Source organism: Peromyscus maniculatus, chromosome 21, assembly GCF_049852395.1.
Source record: "Peromyscus maniculatus bairdii isolate BWxNUB_F1_BW_parent chromosome 21, HU_Pman_BW_mat_3.1, whole genome shotgun sequence".
In the NCBI taxonomy this organism is placed as follows: domain Eukaryota; kingdom Metazoa; phylum Chordata; class Mammalia; order Rodentia; family Cricetidae; genus Peromyscus; species Peromyscus maniculatus.
In genome coordinates, this window is record NC_134872.1 from 48,084,171 (window position 1) to 48,103,752 (window position 19,582).

A 19,582-nucleotide genomic window follows, 5' to 3' on the forward strand; every position below is an offset into this window, starting at 1 on the left:
AACAGACTAAGCATTGTAGGTGCAAGACCTTCCCTAACGCAAGGGACGAGCTTTGCCCTGTGAGCCCCAAAGAGGCATCTCTTACCCAAGATGTTTCAAGCCAGGTGATGGCTCATGCCTATAATGCCAGTTCTCAGGAGGTGCAGGGAGGAGGACCGGACGTCATCCTTGGCTACACACTGAGTAGGGGGACAGCCTGGGATACATGAGCTGACTCGGTAGGTAAAGGTGTGTGCCACCGCTGAGCCCAAGTTTAACCCTTGGGACCCACATGGTGGGAGGAGAGAACCCACTCCTGTAAGCTGTCCTCTGGCCTCAACTCCTCCATAAGCACTGTAGCTGAACACACACAAGGAGGGTATCAGGCTTGGATGTAGAACTGCACACAACCTTCCCTGGCTGCAGTCTCTCATCTGGAAATCAGCTGCTCTTAACCCTCAGAGCATCCCCGATCTTAGGTCTCCGCATTAGGGATGCTCAACCTGCACATGTTTTGGAATGAAGCATTCCTTCCTTTGCTTATTCATAGACCTCTATGCTCAGGTGGGGTTCAGTCACCCTGGTATGGGGATAGAAGGGTGGATATGCAGCCGCCTACATGATGGGATGAGGCCACCACCAGAAATGTTGGTTGCCCTCTTCAATGTCCACCTGCCATTTGGAATTACTACGCGGGTTCCACCCCGAGGGGCGAGATACTGTCCCAAAGAGGCCTTGATTAAAAAATTGTACTGACTTGTAAATACCGCACATGAACTAGTCATGGAGGCCAAGTGCTGGGCCTTCCAGGACTAACTAAGGTACAGGCAGAGTGTTGCAGTTTTAGTGGCATGTCCCCAGAGGGCTCATGTGTTGGGAGCTGAGTCCCCAGGGTCAGGTGTGTCACCTCTAAGAAATGGGGCTTGTTAGGAATGACAGCACATGGCTTGAATCCCAGCACTTGGGAAGCAGAAGCGGGTCAACCTCTGTGAGTTCCAGGCCAGCCTGGTCTACATAGTGAGCGCTTTCTAAAACGGGGTGAGGGGGCCTCTTAGAAAAGGTCATTAGGTCTCAAGGAGCACTACCCTGGGAAGCATCAGGTGTGTGTGTGTGTGTGTGTGTGTGTGTGTGTGTGTGTGTGTGTGTGTGTATGTGTGTGTGTGAGTGTGTGTATGTGTGTGTGAGTGTGTGTGTGTGTGTATGTGTGTGAGTGTGTGTGTGTATGTGTGTATGTGTGTGTGAGTGTGTGTATGTGTGTGTGAGTGTGTGTGTATGTGTGTGTGTGAGTGTGTGTGTATGCGAGTGTGTGTGTGAGAGTGTGTGTGTGTGGGGGGGGCAGGAGAATGCCAGGGGCCAGGGGTGCTGGTCTAGTACGCCCTGCTTTATTCCTTTAAGACATGATCTCTCAGTGGACCTGGAGCTCAGTCGGCAGTCAACTGTCCCCAATGATCCTCCTGTCTCTGCCTCAAAAGCAGTGGAGTTACAGGTCCATGCATAGCCATGCCAAGATTTCTGATGTGGACGTTAGGGATTTGAACTCAAGGCCTCACGCCTGCGCAGAAGGTCCTCATTCCCTTACGGCCATCTCCCTGTGTCTAAGGGAGTTTTTCAAAGAGCAGCTGTCCCAAGAGTGAGCCGACCCTCAACGGCTCTGGTTCCGTCTCAGGAAAACATCTCCCTTCCGCTTAGGCCACCTGCCACTAAGCCCTCGGCAGAGGCCAAACCAATGGGCCACCTCAGGCACCGGACGGTGGGTTCTTTGCACTATAAAGCTTTGAAATACTTGGAAACATTTTTAATTTTCTGTCTAAATCACTCTCAGCCAATGAAAGGCTATGAATATGTTATCTATTAATGTATGGTTTCCTGTGTGGGTGCCTTATCGCTTTACTTCTTTTCGTTCTTCCTTTTGAATCCAGGGCCTCATGCATGCTAGCAGGAACTCTGCCACTGAGCTGTATTCCAACCCTGAAAGGATCTATCTATCTATCTATCTATCTATCTATCTATCTATCTATCTATCTATCTATCTATCTACCTGCCTATCATCTACCTATTATCTATCATCTATTTATATCTTCTCTCTATCTACCTACCTAAATCTATCTATATTATCTATCTATATTATCTCTCTATATCTCTCTATCTCTCTATCTCTCTATCTATCTATCTATCTATCTATCTATCTATCTATCTATCTATCTATCTATCTCTACCTCTCTATCTCTCTAACTATCTATCTTCTGTAAAAGGCTATATAGTTATCACTCCCCCTCTTTTTTGGGAGTGGTGGTGTTTTAAGACAGTATCTCACTATGTAGACCAAGCTGGCATTGAATGCAACAGAGATCCACCTACCTCTGCCTCCAGAGTGCTGAGAGTAAAGGTATGTGCCACCGTGCCTGGCAGATATTGTTATCATTACGGTCACGATTATGAGTGTGACTCCAGCAATCCTGACAGTAGGCAAGGGAAGGCCACCTCCCCCCTCCCTCTACAACATCCTAGGAGAGTGCCATCAGAAATGCAGTCACTCGCCTAGATACACAGGAAGGAGGGAGGTTGGGATTAGCCCCACCTCTAGTCATGCTGAGAGAACTGCACATTCAACACAACACACAGCCATTGAGACAGAAGCCCGGGGCTGAGGAGGTAGACTGGCTGGGGACCCAAGTTCTATGCCAAGAGCCCACGTAAGAGAGACAAGACATGGTGGAGCACACCGACAGGCACGGTACTGAGGAGGAGGAGACGGGCATCCCTGGTGCCCACCAGCCAGCCAGCTCCATGCCAACCGAGAGTCTGTCTCAAACGAAAAAGGTGGGGCAGCAGGGGCTGGAGAGATGGCTCAGTGGCTGAGGGCATTGGCTGCTCTTGTACAGGACCCGGGTTCAATGCCCAGCACCCACATGGCGGCTCACAACTCTCTGTAACTCGAGTTCCAGGAGACCTGATACCTTCTTCTTGACTCTGCGGGCACCAGACATACATGTAGTGCCCATGCATACATTCAGGCAAACATGCATACACATAAAATAAAAATAAATCACTGAGAAAGGTCAACAGTATCTGGGAACAACATCCAAAGTTAACCCCTGACTTCCACACTTGTGTGTACAAACACACACACACACAGAAACCTTGATACTGCAGAGTCTTAGCAATCTATGCATTCTTTCCCTATCACCTTCATCACACCACCCCAGCTCCCCACCACCCCTGTAGTGACTGCCATCATTTCCCACAATGGTGGAAGACAGGCCTGTCGTGAGGACGTTATAAGGGCAGCAAAGGAAAACATCTCACTAAGGTGATGTCCAGAATCTCAAAGTTCCTTTCAAATGAGCAGTGGGAAAAGAGGCTTACCATCTTCTGTACAAAAATAAAGTCCTTGCTGTAAGTGGCCAATGCTTTATTAAACAGTTTTCTTTCTAGAGATGTCCACTTGTCAGAACCTGGAACAAAACAGAACTTTCATTAGGGACAGTTCTCTCTCTCTCTCTCTCTCTCTCTCTCTCTCTCTCTCTCTCTCTCTCTCTCTCTCTCTCTCTCTCTCTCTCTCCAGAACTTTCATTAGGTATAGTGCGCTCCCTCCCTCCCTCCCTCCCTCCCTTCCTCCCTCCCTCCCTCCCTCCCTCCCTCCCTCCCTCCCTCCCTCTCTCTCTCACCAAAACAAAAGTCTGGCATGGTGGTGGTGCATATCCATCATCCCAGCACTCAGGAGGAGGAGGAGGTGGCAAGAGATTGGGGAGTTCAATTCTAGCCTGGGCTACATAGTGAATTTAAGGCTAACCTATGCTACATCAGATTCTGTCTCAAAACAAGAAAAATAAAAAGAGCAGATCCCAATTCTCTGAACATTCACTTGGTCTAAGTCAAGATCCAACTGTCTAGAAAAAGGGGCTGTACATATGAAATTCATGTTTGAATATAAAGCTAGTCTAGAGCTGGGAACAGTGGTGTGTGCCTGTAATCCCAGCAGCAGGAAGCAGGACCAAAGGTCCAATGCCAGCCTGGGGCTACATAGGAAAGCCTTGCTTAAAAAGGCAAAACAGCAAAAGAAAGGAAAAAAAAAAAAAAAAAAAGCAAACAGCCAGTGAAATGTAGTAGCCAGCAGGCCTGATTCTGGTTCAAAACTCAGCAAGTCACTTAACCTAAGACTTGAGTTTGTAATCAATGAGCAGCAGTAACTAGAACTGCTCCTGTTAGTATTTAGATTGTTGTGAGGGTTAAAAATAATCCCAGGGGGCTGGAGAGATGGCTCAGTGGTTAAGAGCACTGACTGCTCTTCCAGAGACCCAGGGTTCAATTCCCAGCACCTAATAGCAGCTCACAACTGTCTGTAACTCCAGAATCCGGCACCCTCACACAGTCATACAATACAGGCAAAACACCAAGAAAATAAAAATAAATAAATTATTAAAAATCCCACATGCTTTTAATCCCAGTATTTGGGAGGATCAGGCAGGCAGATCTCTGTGAGTTCAAGGCCAGCCTGGTCTACAGAGTGAGTTCCAGTGACAGCCAGGGCTACACAGAGAAACCCTGTCTTGAAAAACAACAAAACAAAACAATCCCCCACAAAAGCCCCCAGCCTGATAACTGGGAGACTGAGCACTCACTGGTGCAGCATATTTATGGCTTTTGCCTAATTATTATTTTACGATGTAAGTACTCATGTAGTCAGTGATTCTCGGTGTGGCTAGGTTCACTGTCTCCACCATTACAAAAGCCAAATGCCATGTTGTTCAAGGCGGCAGCTACTGCCATGATGGTAAGTGATAGTCTTAGTGGGACACGGAGAAGGGACACTGCGTTCAGATCAGGGCCAGGGCGGCAGGGGAGGCTGTGAGGTAGAAAAAAGTACCAGACTGGACTTTTAAAGTCACACAAAGGTCAGTCAGGCAAGAGATAGAAAGGAATTCTGGGGCAGGAACGTCAAGTGCAAACGCACAGACAAGAATAATATACTTCATTCACTCATTCATTTAGTAAGTATGTTTATCAGGTGTCAACTATAAGCAAGCCACAGTGTTAGGAAAAAAGAACCATCAGGGACTGTGGGGATGGCTCAGTGGGTAAGAGTGCTTGCTGTGAAAACAGGATGACCTGAGTTCAAATCCCAGCACTCATGTTAAATCATGCATGGCCCACAGAAGCCTATGTTGGAGGCAGAGACAGGTGGGTCCTGCAGTACCACTGGTCAGCCTGCCTCACCCGAACAGTAAGCTTCAGGTTCAGAAAGAGACTGTCCCAAACAATCAGGTGGAGAGTGATGGATGAAGATGCCCTGTTCTGCATGTGCCCATGCATGCACAGTGTACACACACACACACACACACACACACACACACACACACACACACACACACCATCTAAAAGAAGCTTCCATTTAAGAATATTCGCTACATCTCAGATTACTAAGTATTTTGTATTTACTAGTCACCGGGCTTTACTAACAAGGCCTAACAAGGCCTGCACTACCATCCTGCTCTACAGATGAGGAAACCGAGGTCCTCTAGCAGGGCTTGGGTCTAGATTTCGGGGGATGGGAAGCACATCAGGCTGAAGAGATGAGGGGGGCACAGTTAGCAGATTTGCAGCCTGTTGGGGCAAAACTGCAGTGGTCCTAACATGCCATTTATGTCTTGTTGATCAAACTCGATTAATGATTTTTCTTTTCTAACGCAATAGGATATGCCGGGAGCCTGGATTCAGAATGCAACTGGTTTATCCAGAGTGAGAAACAAAGACCACATGGCAGGCAGGCAGCTTGCTGTGGTTTGGATGGCTTTAAATGTGCACTCCTGGCATCAGGTTATAATCGTGGTCCATGGTGTGGTGGTGTTGAGGAGTTGCCCTTTGAGAGGTGGAGCCGAGTGGGAAGTCTTCCCAGCCCGTCCGCAGTCAGTCTTTGGCTTGCCATCACACCAGCTGATCTTTCCCTCCTACAGCCACTCTGCAGAGGGTGCCACCTGCCACGCTGCCCCCAAGTCCTCACCAGAGGGCACCTAAACACGGACTTCCGTTTTTTAAAACTGTAGCCTAAATCCATCTATTTTCTCTATAAAATACCCAACCTCAAGCATTTCATTATAGCAACAGAAACACAGGGACCTTAGTTCTGGCTATGCTAGGAAAGATTTAGCCACCGTGGTGGGCACACAGAAGACCGTACTGTTCTTCTGGCTCCCCAATTCTCTACATCTCGGATTCCTGGATGGCACATAGCTGGCGGGCCACTGACATTCCATCATCACCGTTTCTCAGATCTCTTAAAACTGCAGTTTTGTTTTTAAAGGGGTCTCATGATGTAGCCTTAGCTGGTCTGGAACTTACTATGTAGACCAGGCTGCCCTCTTACAGAGATCTGTTTGCTTCTGCCTCCAAGGTGCTGGAATTACAGGTGTGTGCCACCGTGCCGGACCCCCATAGCGTCTTTACTCCCAGCTAGGGCAGGTCCAAGTTTTCCATTTTACTCTGGCCATCTGCCAGGACTTAAGCACAGGCAATCTGAATAGCACTTTCTATTCAAGCATATAAAAACTGGGTGAATGAAGAGAGCCTCTCTGGTAGGCAGCCATCCTGGGATTGCTGAAGGAGCATGCGGTTCAGTGATGTAAATGCAGGTGTCTGAAATACACACCCTTTCCACATACATATTTGGTGGGTCTTCCAGCCAAGAGCTCTGGTTCTAGACTCTGAATAGTCCACAGTCCGGCTGGCTGGACTAAAGGCAGAGCAACTACTCATTTCCTTTGGTTTGCAAGGTCGCTTTTTTTTTTCCCCCCAAGACAGGGTTTCTCTGTGTAGTTTTGGAGCCTGTCCTAGGTCTCACTCTGTAGCCCAGGCTGGCCTCGAATTCACACAGATCCGCCTGGCTCTGCCTCCCAAGTGCTGGGATTAAAGGCGTGAGCCACAGCCGCCTGGCGTAAGGTTGCATTTTGACAGCACTGAAGAGAATGTTGTGGAGAAGCATCTTCTTCCAGATCTTCAGGATTTGAAGAGCCTGACTTCAAGTGCAAACCATCACAACTCTGTGTGTGTGCGTGTGTGTGTGTGTGTGTGTGTGTGTGTGTGTGTGTGTGTGTGTATGAACATGTGTAAGGGAGGGTGGGAACATCTGTACCTTCATAGTCATTCCACAGTGTTCCTCAGATTATGCCCAAGATTCTGGGCCTGGCGGGGAGGGGGTTTCCAGCTCCTCTCTGCTGCTGGAGAGGTTGAAAGAGGAAGAAGGCAGAGCAGATTCACCAGCCAGCCACTTTAGCCGAGTGACTCAACAGCAGTCATGGTTCCCCCTTCAGGCGTCCATCAAAACAGCAAGGAGGTGACAGGATCAGAAAGGCATAGTCAGAAGGAGATGATGGTGTCCTGTCACACAGCTCAGTCACAGCAGGGGCTGTTGTGGCGCCCCCTGCAGGTCGAGGATGGTGGTCCTTGGTGTTTCCTCGGATGAGGCACCCAACCCCGCTAACACCCACCTCCAAGCAGATCAATGAAAACTCTTCCCAACTTCAGATGACAGATTTCTTGGAGTTATTGCCACTCTAACTGGAGACACCGGAGGGTCATCCAGCCTTCTCAAGCCTGCAGCGTCTCTAGGCAGGCTATGCCTACTTCTCCTGCTTGCCGGGCTCACCATCTCACTGCTGGTCCAAAGAGCAGGGCTAAGTCCCCAGCTCTGCCTCCTTTGGAGATATCCACTCCTCTGTGTGTCCACAGCTTGCTGGTCCCCTTGCTTGGCAGGAGTCCCCACACTTCAAGAAGAAAGAGACCTCTCGGGGGGTGCCTTGGGGTGTGGTTCTGTAACGAGGTCTCCTGTTGCACATCTTCACTAGTCCTGGATAGAGGTGGGATGGTGGCGCCCTTTCTTTTCTTGTCACCTGTACTCGAGTGACAGGTGGGAAGCACAGCCTAGAGAGGGTGGCGCCTGTACAGTCCTAGGATGTGTGGTGTAGTGAAAAGGACAGCGCTTGTATGTGTTTGTGTGTGCATGTGCTCAACAGGGCATTTATGAATTGAAGAGCGGAGGCTAGACCAGACAATAAACCCCGTCTCTCTCACACACACCCCAGAGATGGCCTCCAGAGACTAGGGACTACACGCAGGAGTTGAATTCCACCCCTGGGCCTTGGACTGAATTCTTGGTATAGATAAAATGACATCTGAGCATATGACATCTCTAGGCCATGACAAAGGGTGCCTTTTGTCAGGAGAGCTTCGGCTGTGAATGTGCCCCAGGCATTTCTTCCTTCTGGGACAGCAGGGAAGTCCACTTCTTAGTTTCTTCGCGGATGGTGGCCAGTTCACGGTGATCGACACTGCTTGGTCATTTATGAGCTCAACAGATGCTCTGTGTCTCTACTGGTCACTTGGGCAGATTCTGTATCAGCTCAGGCTATGGGACATACATTGTCCCTCTGATATGTGACTACGTCAAGGCTGCCTGTCCCTGCTGGAACTCCGTGCTTGGGTTCTCACAGCTCTGCCTCTCACTGTAGGAGCCCCGCCCTCTCTCAGCTGGCAAGTGGGGTTAGTGGGTTGACACTCCCCCACACTCTTGTTCCACCTGGGGATGCCTGGCTGTTGGGCTATTATCAGCAGGGCCCCCTAACAAGCCGATTAAGGCTAATGACAAAGAGCCTAATTAACTGGATGAAACGGGCACTGGAGTAGTATCTAGAGGAAAAATGCACGGAGCTTCTGTTGCTGGGAAACGGGCTCTGGACGGTGGCTAATTTGGGGGCAATCTACAGCAAATCCAGGCAATTAAAAACAGACATTCCTAGGGCAGAGAGATCTTGGACACAGTATCTTTTTAGAGGGTCTTTCTGGCTTCTTTTCGGGATTTAAAAAAAACCACACACACAAAACTTTTATTGGTGTCGTTATTGTGGTTACAGCAGAGACATGCTGGCTGCGGAAAACAGGCGGCTTTGCACAGACTTCCAGTGTCCTACAGAGTTATACAGGTCAGATGTTTCCCCCTTGGGATGCAGGTTGCTATCGAGTTTCTTCTAGGTTCTTCTGGGTGCAGGGAGGAGGGACGCCTCAGTCTGAACCCATATTTTGAACTTGTCACTACACATTTTCTTTGCAAGTGCTGTATCAGTTGAGGCACAGAGAACGTAATGACCCAGATCCTGTCATGAAAAGGCTACTCCTCTACAGCTGAAAGAAAAAGGCGCTCACAGCTGTGTTCTTCGCAAAGTAATTCTAGCAAGCACATAATTCTGTCTCTATTAACCTTGGGCAGCATCCAAGACAAGAGCTCCTACTTGGCTTACGGAAAGGGTGTCTCTCTTAGGTTTCATTCACCTTTCAAACTTCAAGGCAGGGTTTGAGGACTCAATGGGTGCTCATGGTTGTGGTGGGACATGACAGAAGTCTTTGCTGTGCCCTGTGAAGAAGCTAGATCCAATTCTACCATCCCCAACCCTGCGCACATCTGCACAAGGACCTGTTCAGGGGAGAAATCAAGGCTGCTGACCACAACCAGGTGCCTCTCCACCACGGCTCCCCAAGCGGGACACTCCCCGCCCAATACCGGTGCTAAGGGAAACCACTGCAAAGGCCTGCTAGCCACACGTGGGTGGATGGAGCTGAGGGGGCCAGGGCGTCCTGGTGTGAACTGGAGGCATTGCACAGCTGTTCTCTGAGGATGCTGGACAGGCAGCTTCAGGTCTGGGCCAGACGCCCACCTCACTGGTCCTTTGCTTCCTAGTACTCCTCCTCCTGGTCCTGAGTTAGGGAGAAGGGTGTTTCCACAGGCTTGTGTCTCTCCGCCCAGGACCCCTGTCCTGTTGTCTTCCCCCAGGCACAGGAAAGCCTAGATCTGACTTCCTTCTCTAGGTCAGTTTTTGGTCAACTTGACACAAATTTTGACATATCTGTGAAGAGGGAACCTCAACTGAAAAATTGCCTCCATCAGATTGGCCTGTGACCATGTCTGTGAGATATTTTCTTAATTGCTAATTGATGGAGGAAGGCCCAGCCATTGTGGATGGGCCATTCCTAGGCAGGTGGGCCTGGACTGTGTAAGAAAGGAAGCCAGATTGAGCACGCCAGTAAGTGGTGTTCCACCATGGTTTGCTTCAGTTCCTACTTCCTGGCTTCTGCCTCGGCTTTCCTCAATGATAAGACTGTAAGATGTCCATCAAACAAACCCCTTCCTCCTCTGTGCTGGTTCTGGTCAGTGTTTCCTCACAGCAATGGAGACCAAACCAGAAGAGAAACTAGAAGTCTAAAGTGAAATTCCAGGAGGCAGCCTTAGAGCTGGAAGCCAGCAGAGAACGAGAAGGTAAGTGTTCCAATGAGGCTGAAATTGAGCTGACTGTCCATCTGGGAGTAATAGAATGGCCCTGGGCACAGAGACCAAGGCAGGTCAGCACTGTGATGGGACAGAATTCAGTGACATCCAGGAACCAAATTTGGGGATTTCAGAGTGTAGCCAGAGTATGGCATGGTGGCTGGGACATAAGATGGGATGAACTCAGCTGTCTTCCATGATCTGTTGGCAACTGTTAAAGGTGTGGACTCGCGTCTGACTTCAGGGACAGTGTTCTCTGCCCCATCCGCTCACAGTTCTAGAATATCATCTGAGGCTTGGGTTACAATCACTTCTAGAAGAAGGCAAGTGACTGGAAGATGTGGGTGTTGGTAACCTCTGTTTCTGCTCTCCAAAGGCTGAATGGTTTCAGAAAGCAAGGTAGTTCCTAAGCTACCTGAGGCGGAAGGAGTCGGGGAGGATTAACCAGCAATCCTCAATCCCAAAAGCTCAATGGATTTCAGCAGATTTTAAAGTTCTTGGTAACATTTTCCTGTTTTGTTTTGCTTGGGTGGGTGTGCTCTAGCTCATGGCTTTCCAGTCCTTTCATGTCATGACGTACATAAAAGTGAAATAGTGCTTGTTTACCATCCTGGGGACAACTGGAGAGGAATCATGTCCTCTTAGATGAAGTGGCTCTCAGCTGGCCATGACCAACACTGGGGCTCTGGTTAGACAGTGTGACCTGGGGCCAAGGGCAGCAGCGTCTGCCAGTGTCTGGAAGCTTCTTCTAGCCAGCCCACAACCTCACCCACCCCTATGCGGAGAAGTTTCGGGTAGGATCCAGGAAGTTGGGATGGCCTGCTTGGGTTTAATGGACAGCAGATGACACTGGGAATTAAGAGACGAAACTGTTTTCAGGACAGGCTGGTAGGCTCCCACATCGTTCTACCCACACAAGCAGGAAATGATGATGTTGGCTCCTTTGGCCCCTGGTTACGTGAGGCCATTATTTCAATCATCCATTTTGTGCTTATCTCTTTCTTCCCGCTTTCTTCAGTTCAGCTGGAACTGACCCACAGGAAGGGCTCACTATGGTTATAAACAGCCCCGAGGCCTTTCTACCTGGTGACAACAGGTGGCAAAGTTGACTCACAGTGAAGGACAGGATGGAGGGAGAGACAAATAGTGGGTGATCCAGTACCTGTAAAGAAGCCTTCACTTTGGAGCTGTGTTGGGCTGCCTGGTGAAGAACTGTTAATAAGTGTTATGAGACCCCTACGACGATGCATTCAGCATCTGCCTAGGGGAGGTCTGCCCAAGGCACCAAAGAAACTCTCAAGTGATTAAAAATCAAGGGGTAGGTAGGGGCTGGAGAGACACCAGTGTATACTGCCCTTGCAAAGGGCAGGAGTTTGGTTCATGGCATTCAAGCAGGTGGCTCAAAGTTGCTTCTAATTCCAGCGTTAGGGGTCTGGTGTCCTTTTCTGGCTTCTATGGGCACTGTTCTTATGTGTACACACACACACACACACACACACACACACGAGACACAAATAAAATCTTTTTTTTTTTTTTTTTTTTGGTTTTTCGAGACAGGGTTTCTCTGCGTAGTTTTTGCGCCTTTCCTGGAGCTCACTTGGTAGCCCAGGCTGGCCTCGAACTCACAGAGATCCGCCTGCCTCTGCCTCCCGAGTGCTGGGATTAAAGGCGTGCGCCACCACCGCCCGGCCCACAAATAAAATCTTAAAAACAAAAAAATCCAGGGTCAATGGAAGATCTAGCCACTCTGCCGTGGAGAACTGAGGAGAGACAGCAGAGAAGAATGGATGGATTTCCATAGTTAGTGGAGCCCATTCATGGCCTCATTTGTAGTCTCCAGGCTCCTCAACCTGTTTCCTCCTCACTCTGTTTAAATCTAGAGGTGTTTTCTACTACACACACACACACACACACACACACACACACACACACACACACACTCGCACCTCAGACACTTGCATGCATGAAGTCTTTATCTTGTCCTTGGAGTGGCTTTTTCCTTTCTTTTTTGGTACTGGGAATAGAACTTAGGACCTTGTATACCCTAGGCAAGCAGTGGGCTACATCTCCAGCCCATGACTCCTTCAGACCCTGAGGTACACGTTTGCCTCTTCTTAGTACAATCGTCTACACCCAGTAAACAGTCATTGAATGACGGAATTGCAATAGCTTGTAGGGTGTTTCAACCTTGAGATACATACAGTGGCTTTGGTCTTCATAAGAACTCTAGGAGGATGGAACATAAGCCTCATTCTGAGTGGAAAAACATTCAAGTCTCCAGAGAGCCTAGACCTCGATCAAAACCTGAACCTACCTTTCAAGATTCCAAAGCCACAGGGCTGCTAATAGTTGTCTGCTGTGTTAGTAGCCTTGGTGGCTCTTTCCTCTGGCACACAGGCCCCACTGCCAGGTGGGCAGCCACTGTGCACCATCTCCCAGGTCTTAGAACATTCACAAGGGGCAGATGTTGACAGTGGCAGAGTGTTGGCCTAAAAGACCCAGTGTTATCTATTTGTTAAAAAAGACACCTAGCCAAACACGAGAGCTGCCCACTCTCAGGAAGCAAGAGGGCACAGGGTTCCTGGCAACCTACCGGCATAGTGGTAATTTGCTAAGGGGTGACATTTTAACCTGACTGGCTTCCGCAGCAGCAGCATTTCCAGAGTAGCCTGCAGAGTCAGAGAGAAGAGACAGAAGTCAGTCATGTATGTGTGTGTCTTGGGGAAGACCTCCTGTCTACCCAAGCGGAGACCAGGGTTAGCACTGCAGTGGGACTGGGAAGAAAGCCAGGGGCAGATGATGCTAATGGGAATCTCCCTTCTTTTCAGCTCCAACAGGACTCAATATGTTAACACCGCCCCTGCCCCCAACCCCGCCCATGCCTGAAGTTAGTTGGTCACAAGACAGAAAACCCAAACAGCCACTGAGACTTGAGTGCTTCCTTGGAGAAGGCCTATACGCCTCAGAGAGATGAGTGAGGTCTCTGAATGGAGGCTGAGTCTCTGGGGGACAGCTTGAGAGGAAGGAGTGGGTGGCTGGTGACTGTTTCATAGACAAATCACAGGTCTCATCACTGAATGGAAACAGCTGTATTAATAACAAGGGCACCACACACTGTCCTTCCAGAGTGTCACCAAGGAAACCCTCAGATCTGCCTTCTTCAGCTAGCTTGTATATATGTCTGTGTTCATGTGTGTGTGAACATGTGGAGTTCAGATGCCAGCCTGTCATTCATCTCTCAAGTGCATGTTTTTTGAGATAGCGTCTCTCACTGGCCTGGAGGTCACCAGGCAGAGCAGGCTGGCTGGCCAGTGAAACCCAAGTACCTGTGTTTGCCTTCCCAGCACCGGGGTTACAAGTACACGCCACCAAATCCAGTTGTGTGTGTGTGTGTGTGTGTGTTTTAAAGATTTATTTATTTATTTTTATTTTATGTGTATGAGTGTTTTGTCTACATGCATGTCTGTGCATCATGAGTATACCTGGTATCCATGGAGCCCATAAAACAGTATTGGATTCTCCGGGAACTGGAGTTACAGACAGCTGTGAACTGCCACATGGGTGCTGGGACTCAAACCTGAGTCCTCTGGAAAAGCCCCCATCTTGGTTTATTTATTTATTTATTTTTTTTTAAAGAAAAGGCAACAGTAGAGTTGATAGTGGATTTGGGCTGAGCAAGGCAGAGAAATCTTGCTACTCTGAGTCTGCAGATCAGCAGCCTCAGGATCCTTTAGGAGCTGCTTAGAAACCCAGAACCTAGGCCAGGCGGTGGTGGCACACGCCTTTAATCCCAGCACTCAGAGGCAGAGCCAGGCGGATCTCTGTGAGTTCGAGGCCAGTCTGGTCTACAGAGGGAGATCCAGGATAGGCACCAAAACTACACAGAGAAACCCTGTCTGGAAAAACAACAACAACAAAAAAGAAACCCAGAACCTTTGATAGAGAGATGTACCAGTGCTTAAGAGACTTATCTGGCCAGTAGTAAAGGATAACTAGACAAATGGTCAGCTCTGACTCTTGTGAGATGGCTCCATGGTTCTGGTTTAGGGACATTTAAGTGTCCCTAATGAAGGTCCCCACCATTAAGAACTATATATTTTTTTTTTCAATTTTAAAACTTATCTAAGAAATAAAATACATTTTTTTTAAATGTACAAGTGCTGTCTGCATGTATGCCTGCATGCCAGAAGAGGGCACCAGATCCCATTAGAGATGGCTGTGAACTGCCATGTGGTTGCTGGGAACTGAATTCAGGACCTTTGGAAGAGGAGCCAGTGCTTTTAACTGCTGAGCCATCTCTCTAGGCCCCATTCTGAACCGTGTTAAAGGTGGAAAAAAGGAAACAATGGGTTAGAGAAAAGGGGTCTGGAAGCATGCACCTCTGGCTGATCTCCACAGCTGGGAGGGCCTTCAGGCCAATTCTTGTTTTAGTCACTCTTTCCTCCTAGCTCCATCACTGACACATGAAGTGAACCTGTAGTTTCCTAGAGCAGATGTGCTCCGATTATAATCTAGAAACAGGTATGTCGGCAGGAGTCTAACTGGAACTGTTCTCTCTGTAGGCTTTCAGCTTTGGTCCTGCTCACTGAGATAAAGCACCCACCAAGTGTCCTTTGTCGCCTCCTTACCATCACATCACCTTTGGCCTCAAAGAGAGAGTGCAAAGCAAATTCAGAATTGGTCCCTCCGCCCGGCAGTGCACTGGAACAACACAAATTCAGAAGATTCTCCACTGGTGAGAAGAAGAAGTCACTGTATCAGACAGGTTCAGTGCCCTGAAAGCCCACACCCATTCTGGAGCCAGATGTCCCCACTAGAGAAGGCAGCCTCACCCACCCGGCTCCTCCTAGGTACCTTGTTGCTGGAGGGCCTGGTTTTCCAGCTCAGGCCACGGCTTCCACACCAGTGTGGCCTTGTGTGTGTCCTGAGCCAGGGCGGAGACATCTTGCAGTTCTGGAATCTCTGCTTGGAATCTCAAGCCAATGTTGATGCGTCTTTAATGACAAGAAAAACAGTGTGGTCTTCAATGTGATGGCCTAGGTCAGTGGCAGCTGTCAGGAACTGAAGACACAGGAAAGCAGTTCCTTCTTGCAAGTCCAGGCCTGGCCTTTTCATTGCTAAGAATAGCTTTAATGCCAGGGGCTGGGGGAGCCCTTTGCCTGGGGATTCTCAGCTCCCTGAAACTGGAGTGGAAGACAGCTAATTCCAAGAGAGGAGTTGCCTTGAACGTGGCTGATGATACCATGGAACTGGAAGTGGGGTCCATGTGCGCAACAATGTAAAGAATCTAAGTATTTACCCCTTCCAGACCATTGTCACATGTATTTTGCCATCTAAGCTCACAAAGGCCTGTGATATGAACAAGGCAATAATCAGGATTCCCATTCAAGAAACCAACAAAGGCCTCGGAAAACTGACTCAGTACAGATCAACACTAGAATGGTGTCAGCCCAAGCTTTCTAATTCTGGACTCTATGAAGCTCTGTACCACGTGGCCTCTTTTCCAAGTTCATTCATGAAATGAACCACTTTGCCCTTCCATAGTAAAGAAGTGCCTCTTTATCTACAGCTTTCTGTGGTTTTTAGTTACTCATGATCAACTAATGTCTGAAAATATTAGGTGGAAAAATCCAGAAATAAATAATTCCACATTACTTTCGTGCCATTTCAAGTAATGTGATGAAGTCCCAAGCCAATCTACTTTTATCTGTCTCAGATCAGAGAAAAGATGTCTCATCCTTTTGTCTACAGTATCCGTACTCTCTAAAATACCTGCCTGTTAGTCATTTGGAGCAGTCTTGATGTTTCAGATAGACTACTGAGGTACTGTAGTGGTTATACACAGGGTATGGTACTATCAGAGGTTCTGGGTATCCAAAGCTGGAGTCTCCGGGCATATAAGCCACCAATGTGTGTGTGGGTGCCATACCCCACTGATCATGAATGATTCAAATATTCCACAAGCCCATTCGTAAGATTGGCCAAGAGTCTCAAGAGGGGACATAGGAAGAAGAACATTCAGGAAGACCTTTAAGAGAGAGGCCTCACTGTCACTGGGGTGTGAAAGTGTCCCGTCTAGAGGCTGGCCTGTGGAGGTGGGGATGCTAGATTCTTCGAATCCAGGGTTTCACATTTAGTCCTAAGAAGACTCTGAAATACTAGCAGCCATAAGGAAATAGCAGTACTCAAGAAAAGCCACGGTCCTACCATTTCCACAACTCCCCCCTCTCAGTGGCCACTGACTACAGAAGCACTGACTGCCCTTCTAGAAGCTTCCAGATCTTTCCTCATCTGAGGCTTGTGCTCGAAAGAATCATTGGCTTTTCCTTACGGTTCAACATCCACAGTCTGCTCTCCAGGTCCTGGGGTGACTGTCACATTGCTGCCATCGATACTGCCTGAAACACAGAAACTAGAGTTTACTGGCTAACATGGAAAACTTCCTAAGACACAAAAACAAATGAGCAATTAGCTGAGCAGTAATTAGCCAATCAGCAATAACAAGGCTCTTCTACCCAACCCACATCAGTTTCCAGAGAGCTGGACGAATACGTGAGGTGTTCTTTTTCTTTCTCTCCTCCTCCTCCACTCCCCAGACAAGGGTCTTGATGTGTAGCCCAATTTGGTTTTGAACTTACTCTCCCACAGCTTTAAGCCACAGCCTCCCCAGTGCTTGGGTCTGCAGGAGTAAGATACCCATTCTCACACAGTGTGAGGAAAAGTTGCCCGGCTAAGCTACACGGTTTCTAGGCAACCAGAAAGAAACCTAGCTACAAAGATCTTGGTCCTCCCTTCTGTCCCTTCAACAGCTCTGAGGAGACGGGCATTTCCTGTGTTGCCCAGGATGGCCTTGATTTCCCTATCTTTCTGCCTCAGCTCCTTAGTAACTGGAGTTACACTCGTGCCGCCTACAGAGTTCACGATTGGCTCTCCCCCGCTTCTTTTGAATAAAGCACACTCAAGATTAAGATTTACTCTTGCCTATAACATGCAACCCCGCATGTACATCTGTTAAATATTTATCTTAAGCATCTTGTGTGACCATCCAAGGCAGCCTTAGTGTGCACATTTCCCGTTTCCTTATCCCAAAGACACTTTCACTTGCTTTTCTCCTCAGGTTGGGTCCCCTGAGCTACTAAATGAGATGCTGAGGATGTAAGATGCAAAGTATCTGGAACACATTAACTGATACTTCACGGAAATCCGAGGGGTGAACTAGCCTGTTGAAGACGGTGAGACCTCCCCCCATCCCCGTCAGGGTGGTATCCAGAATCGACAGGGGTGACACGGGGGGTTAAAGGACTCACTGGAGCGGCACAGCAGCACGCGTGGCGTGGGCGTGAGGGGAGTGAGGGGCAGCTGGGGGTGCACTCCTGGGCCGTGGCCCGAGATGAGGACATTGCTGAAGAGCCCCGAGCCCTGGCGCACCGGGCTCAGCATGGGTGGCGGCGTGTAGGGGGGCAGCTCGTGGGCGGGGTCCAGGAGCAGGTGGTCCCCGAGGACGCGCGGGGAGCGCAGCTGGCTCTGGTACAGGGTGGCCCCCGAGTACGAGGTGGGGTTGGGGGCGTAGGAGGAGGGCGGCGGCGGGATGAAGAGCGGCTCGGGCCGGTGCCGGAACTTCTTCTTCTCCGGGAGGGTCTTGAGGGGCTCGTCGGCTTTGGCGGCGGCGATGGGCGGGAGATGCTTCCGGGGGATGTCCTGGAGCGGGAGAAGGGGAGCTGGGGTTCACACTCGGCCATCGCGGCCAGCGGCCAGGGTCTGGAACGTTCCGGTGGGTCGGGGCCGGGCTGCCCTCGGCTCGCCCCCGCCCGCCCGCCGCCCCGCGGGTCTGCAGAGGGTGGCCCGGGCCGCCCTGCACGTCCGTCCGTCCGTCTGTGGGTGGCATGGCTGCGGGGCGGGCCCAGGCTGGCCATGCCCGGCCCGGCCGTGCCCATGGCCGCCCCCCGGACCCCGGGACCCCCGGACCCCCGGCTCCCGCCCGGGGACCCCGCCACACCGCCGCATCTATGCCGGCAGGTCCGCACGTGCACGAGCCGTCATGGAGAAGCAGGGCATGCCAGAGCCGGACGGGCGCGGGTGGGTGCGAGCCCGGCCCCGGGGGTCCCCGCGGGGAGGCTCTGGGCGGCTGAGGTGCCCGCCCGGCGGCGGCAGCAGCGGCAGCAGCAGCAGCCCCGGTGCCCCCGGGGTGAGTGGAGACAGCAGCAAGGGGTGATGGGAAAAGCCCCCCCCCCCGCGTCACATGACCTGCCCAGCGACCCTCACTCAGCTTGGGGCGCCTCTCCCCGCCTGGCCGCAGGAGCCTCTCCCTCAGCCTCCCTCAACTGCCTCAGCCTCCCTCAGCCTCCTTCAGCTGCCTCAGCTTCCCTCAGCTCCCTCAGCTGCCTCAGCTGCCTCAGCCTCCCTCAGCTGCCTCAGCTCCCTCAGCCTCCTCAGCCTCCCTCAGCTGCCTCAGCCTCCCTCAGCTCCCTCAGCTGCCTCAGCCTCCCTCAGCTTCCCTCAGCTCCCTCAGCCTCCCTCAGCTGCCTCAGCCTCCCTCAGCTTCCCTCAGCTCCCTCAGCTCCCTCAGCCTCCCTCAGCTGCCTCAGCCTCCCTCAGCTTCCCTCAGCTCCCTCAGCTGCCTCAGCCTCCCTCAGCTCCCTCAGCCTCCCTCAGCTTCCCTCAGCTCCCTCAGCCTCCCTCAGCCTCCCTCAGCCTCCCTCAGCCTCCCTCAGCCTCCCTCAGCCTCCCTCAGCTCCCTCAGCTGCCTCAGCCTCCCTCAGCCTCCCTCAGCTCCCTCAGCTGCCTCAGCTCCCTCAGCCTCCCTCAGCCTCTGCGCCACCTCAGCCTCCAGGGCCCGGGCTCCGGGGAGAGCAAGGGTGAGGGCGCAGGGGTCTCCTCAGTCCAGTGTCCTGCAGCCTCCCTCCTCCCCTCAAGCAGGGGCGCTGCACAGCCTGAGGCCCCCGAGAGACCCTGAGGGGCCGAGGGAGGCTGCTGAGGAGAGAGGCTGCTGAGGAGGAAGGGAGGCTGCTGAGGAGGGAGGGAGGCTGCTGAGGAGGAAGGGAGGCTGCTGGGGAGGGAGGGAGGCTGCTGAGGAGGGAGGGAGGCTGCTGAGGAGAAGACGGCTGGGAAGGCGCGGCTTTGCCATCCCCACCCTCAACAAAGGAGCGAATCTGGAAACTTCAGCCCTGTCCCGACCGCTGAGGGGATCCGCTGAGGAGATCGTCTAAGCAAAGTGGAGCTCTCGGGACCTCAGCTCTGCCCTGGAGCCCCCTTTAGGCTCAGGCGAGCCTCTCCGAGCCACCTGGGCCAGAG

The 19,582-nt window shown here is 50.9% G+C and overlaps 1 protein-coding gene across 16 annotated transcripts in view; it reads right to left on the reverse strand.

Annotated features, from left to right (window-relative positions):
* Trerf1 (transcriptional regulating factor 1) overlaps positions 1–19,582 on the reverse strand; it is a 223,077-nt gene that overhangs the window by 17,830 nt on the left and 185,665 nt on the right. For all 16 annotated transcript variants that reach the window (XM_042266730.2, XM_076557706.1, XM_042266728.2 and 13 more), the window contains 6 exons: positions 17,599–17,989; positions 16,623–16,689; positions 15,146–15,285; positions 14,920–15,023; positions 12,885–12,960; positions 3,346–3,434 (listed from right to left, as the gene is read on the reverse strand). In XM_042266730.2, the coding sequence (XP_042122664.2) occupies positions 3,346–3,434; positions 12,885–12,960; positions 14,920–15,023; positions 15,146–15,285; positions 16,623–16,689; positions 17,599–17,989 (867 nt within the window). The remainder of the gene's footprint in view (positions 1–3,345; positions 3,435–12,884; positions 12,961–14,919; positions 15,024–15,145; positions 15,286–16,622; positions 16,690–17,598; positions 17,990–19,582) is intronic.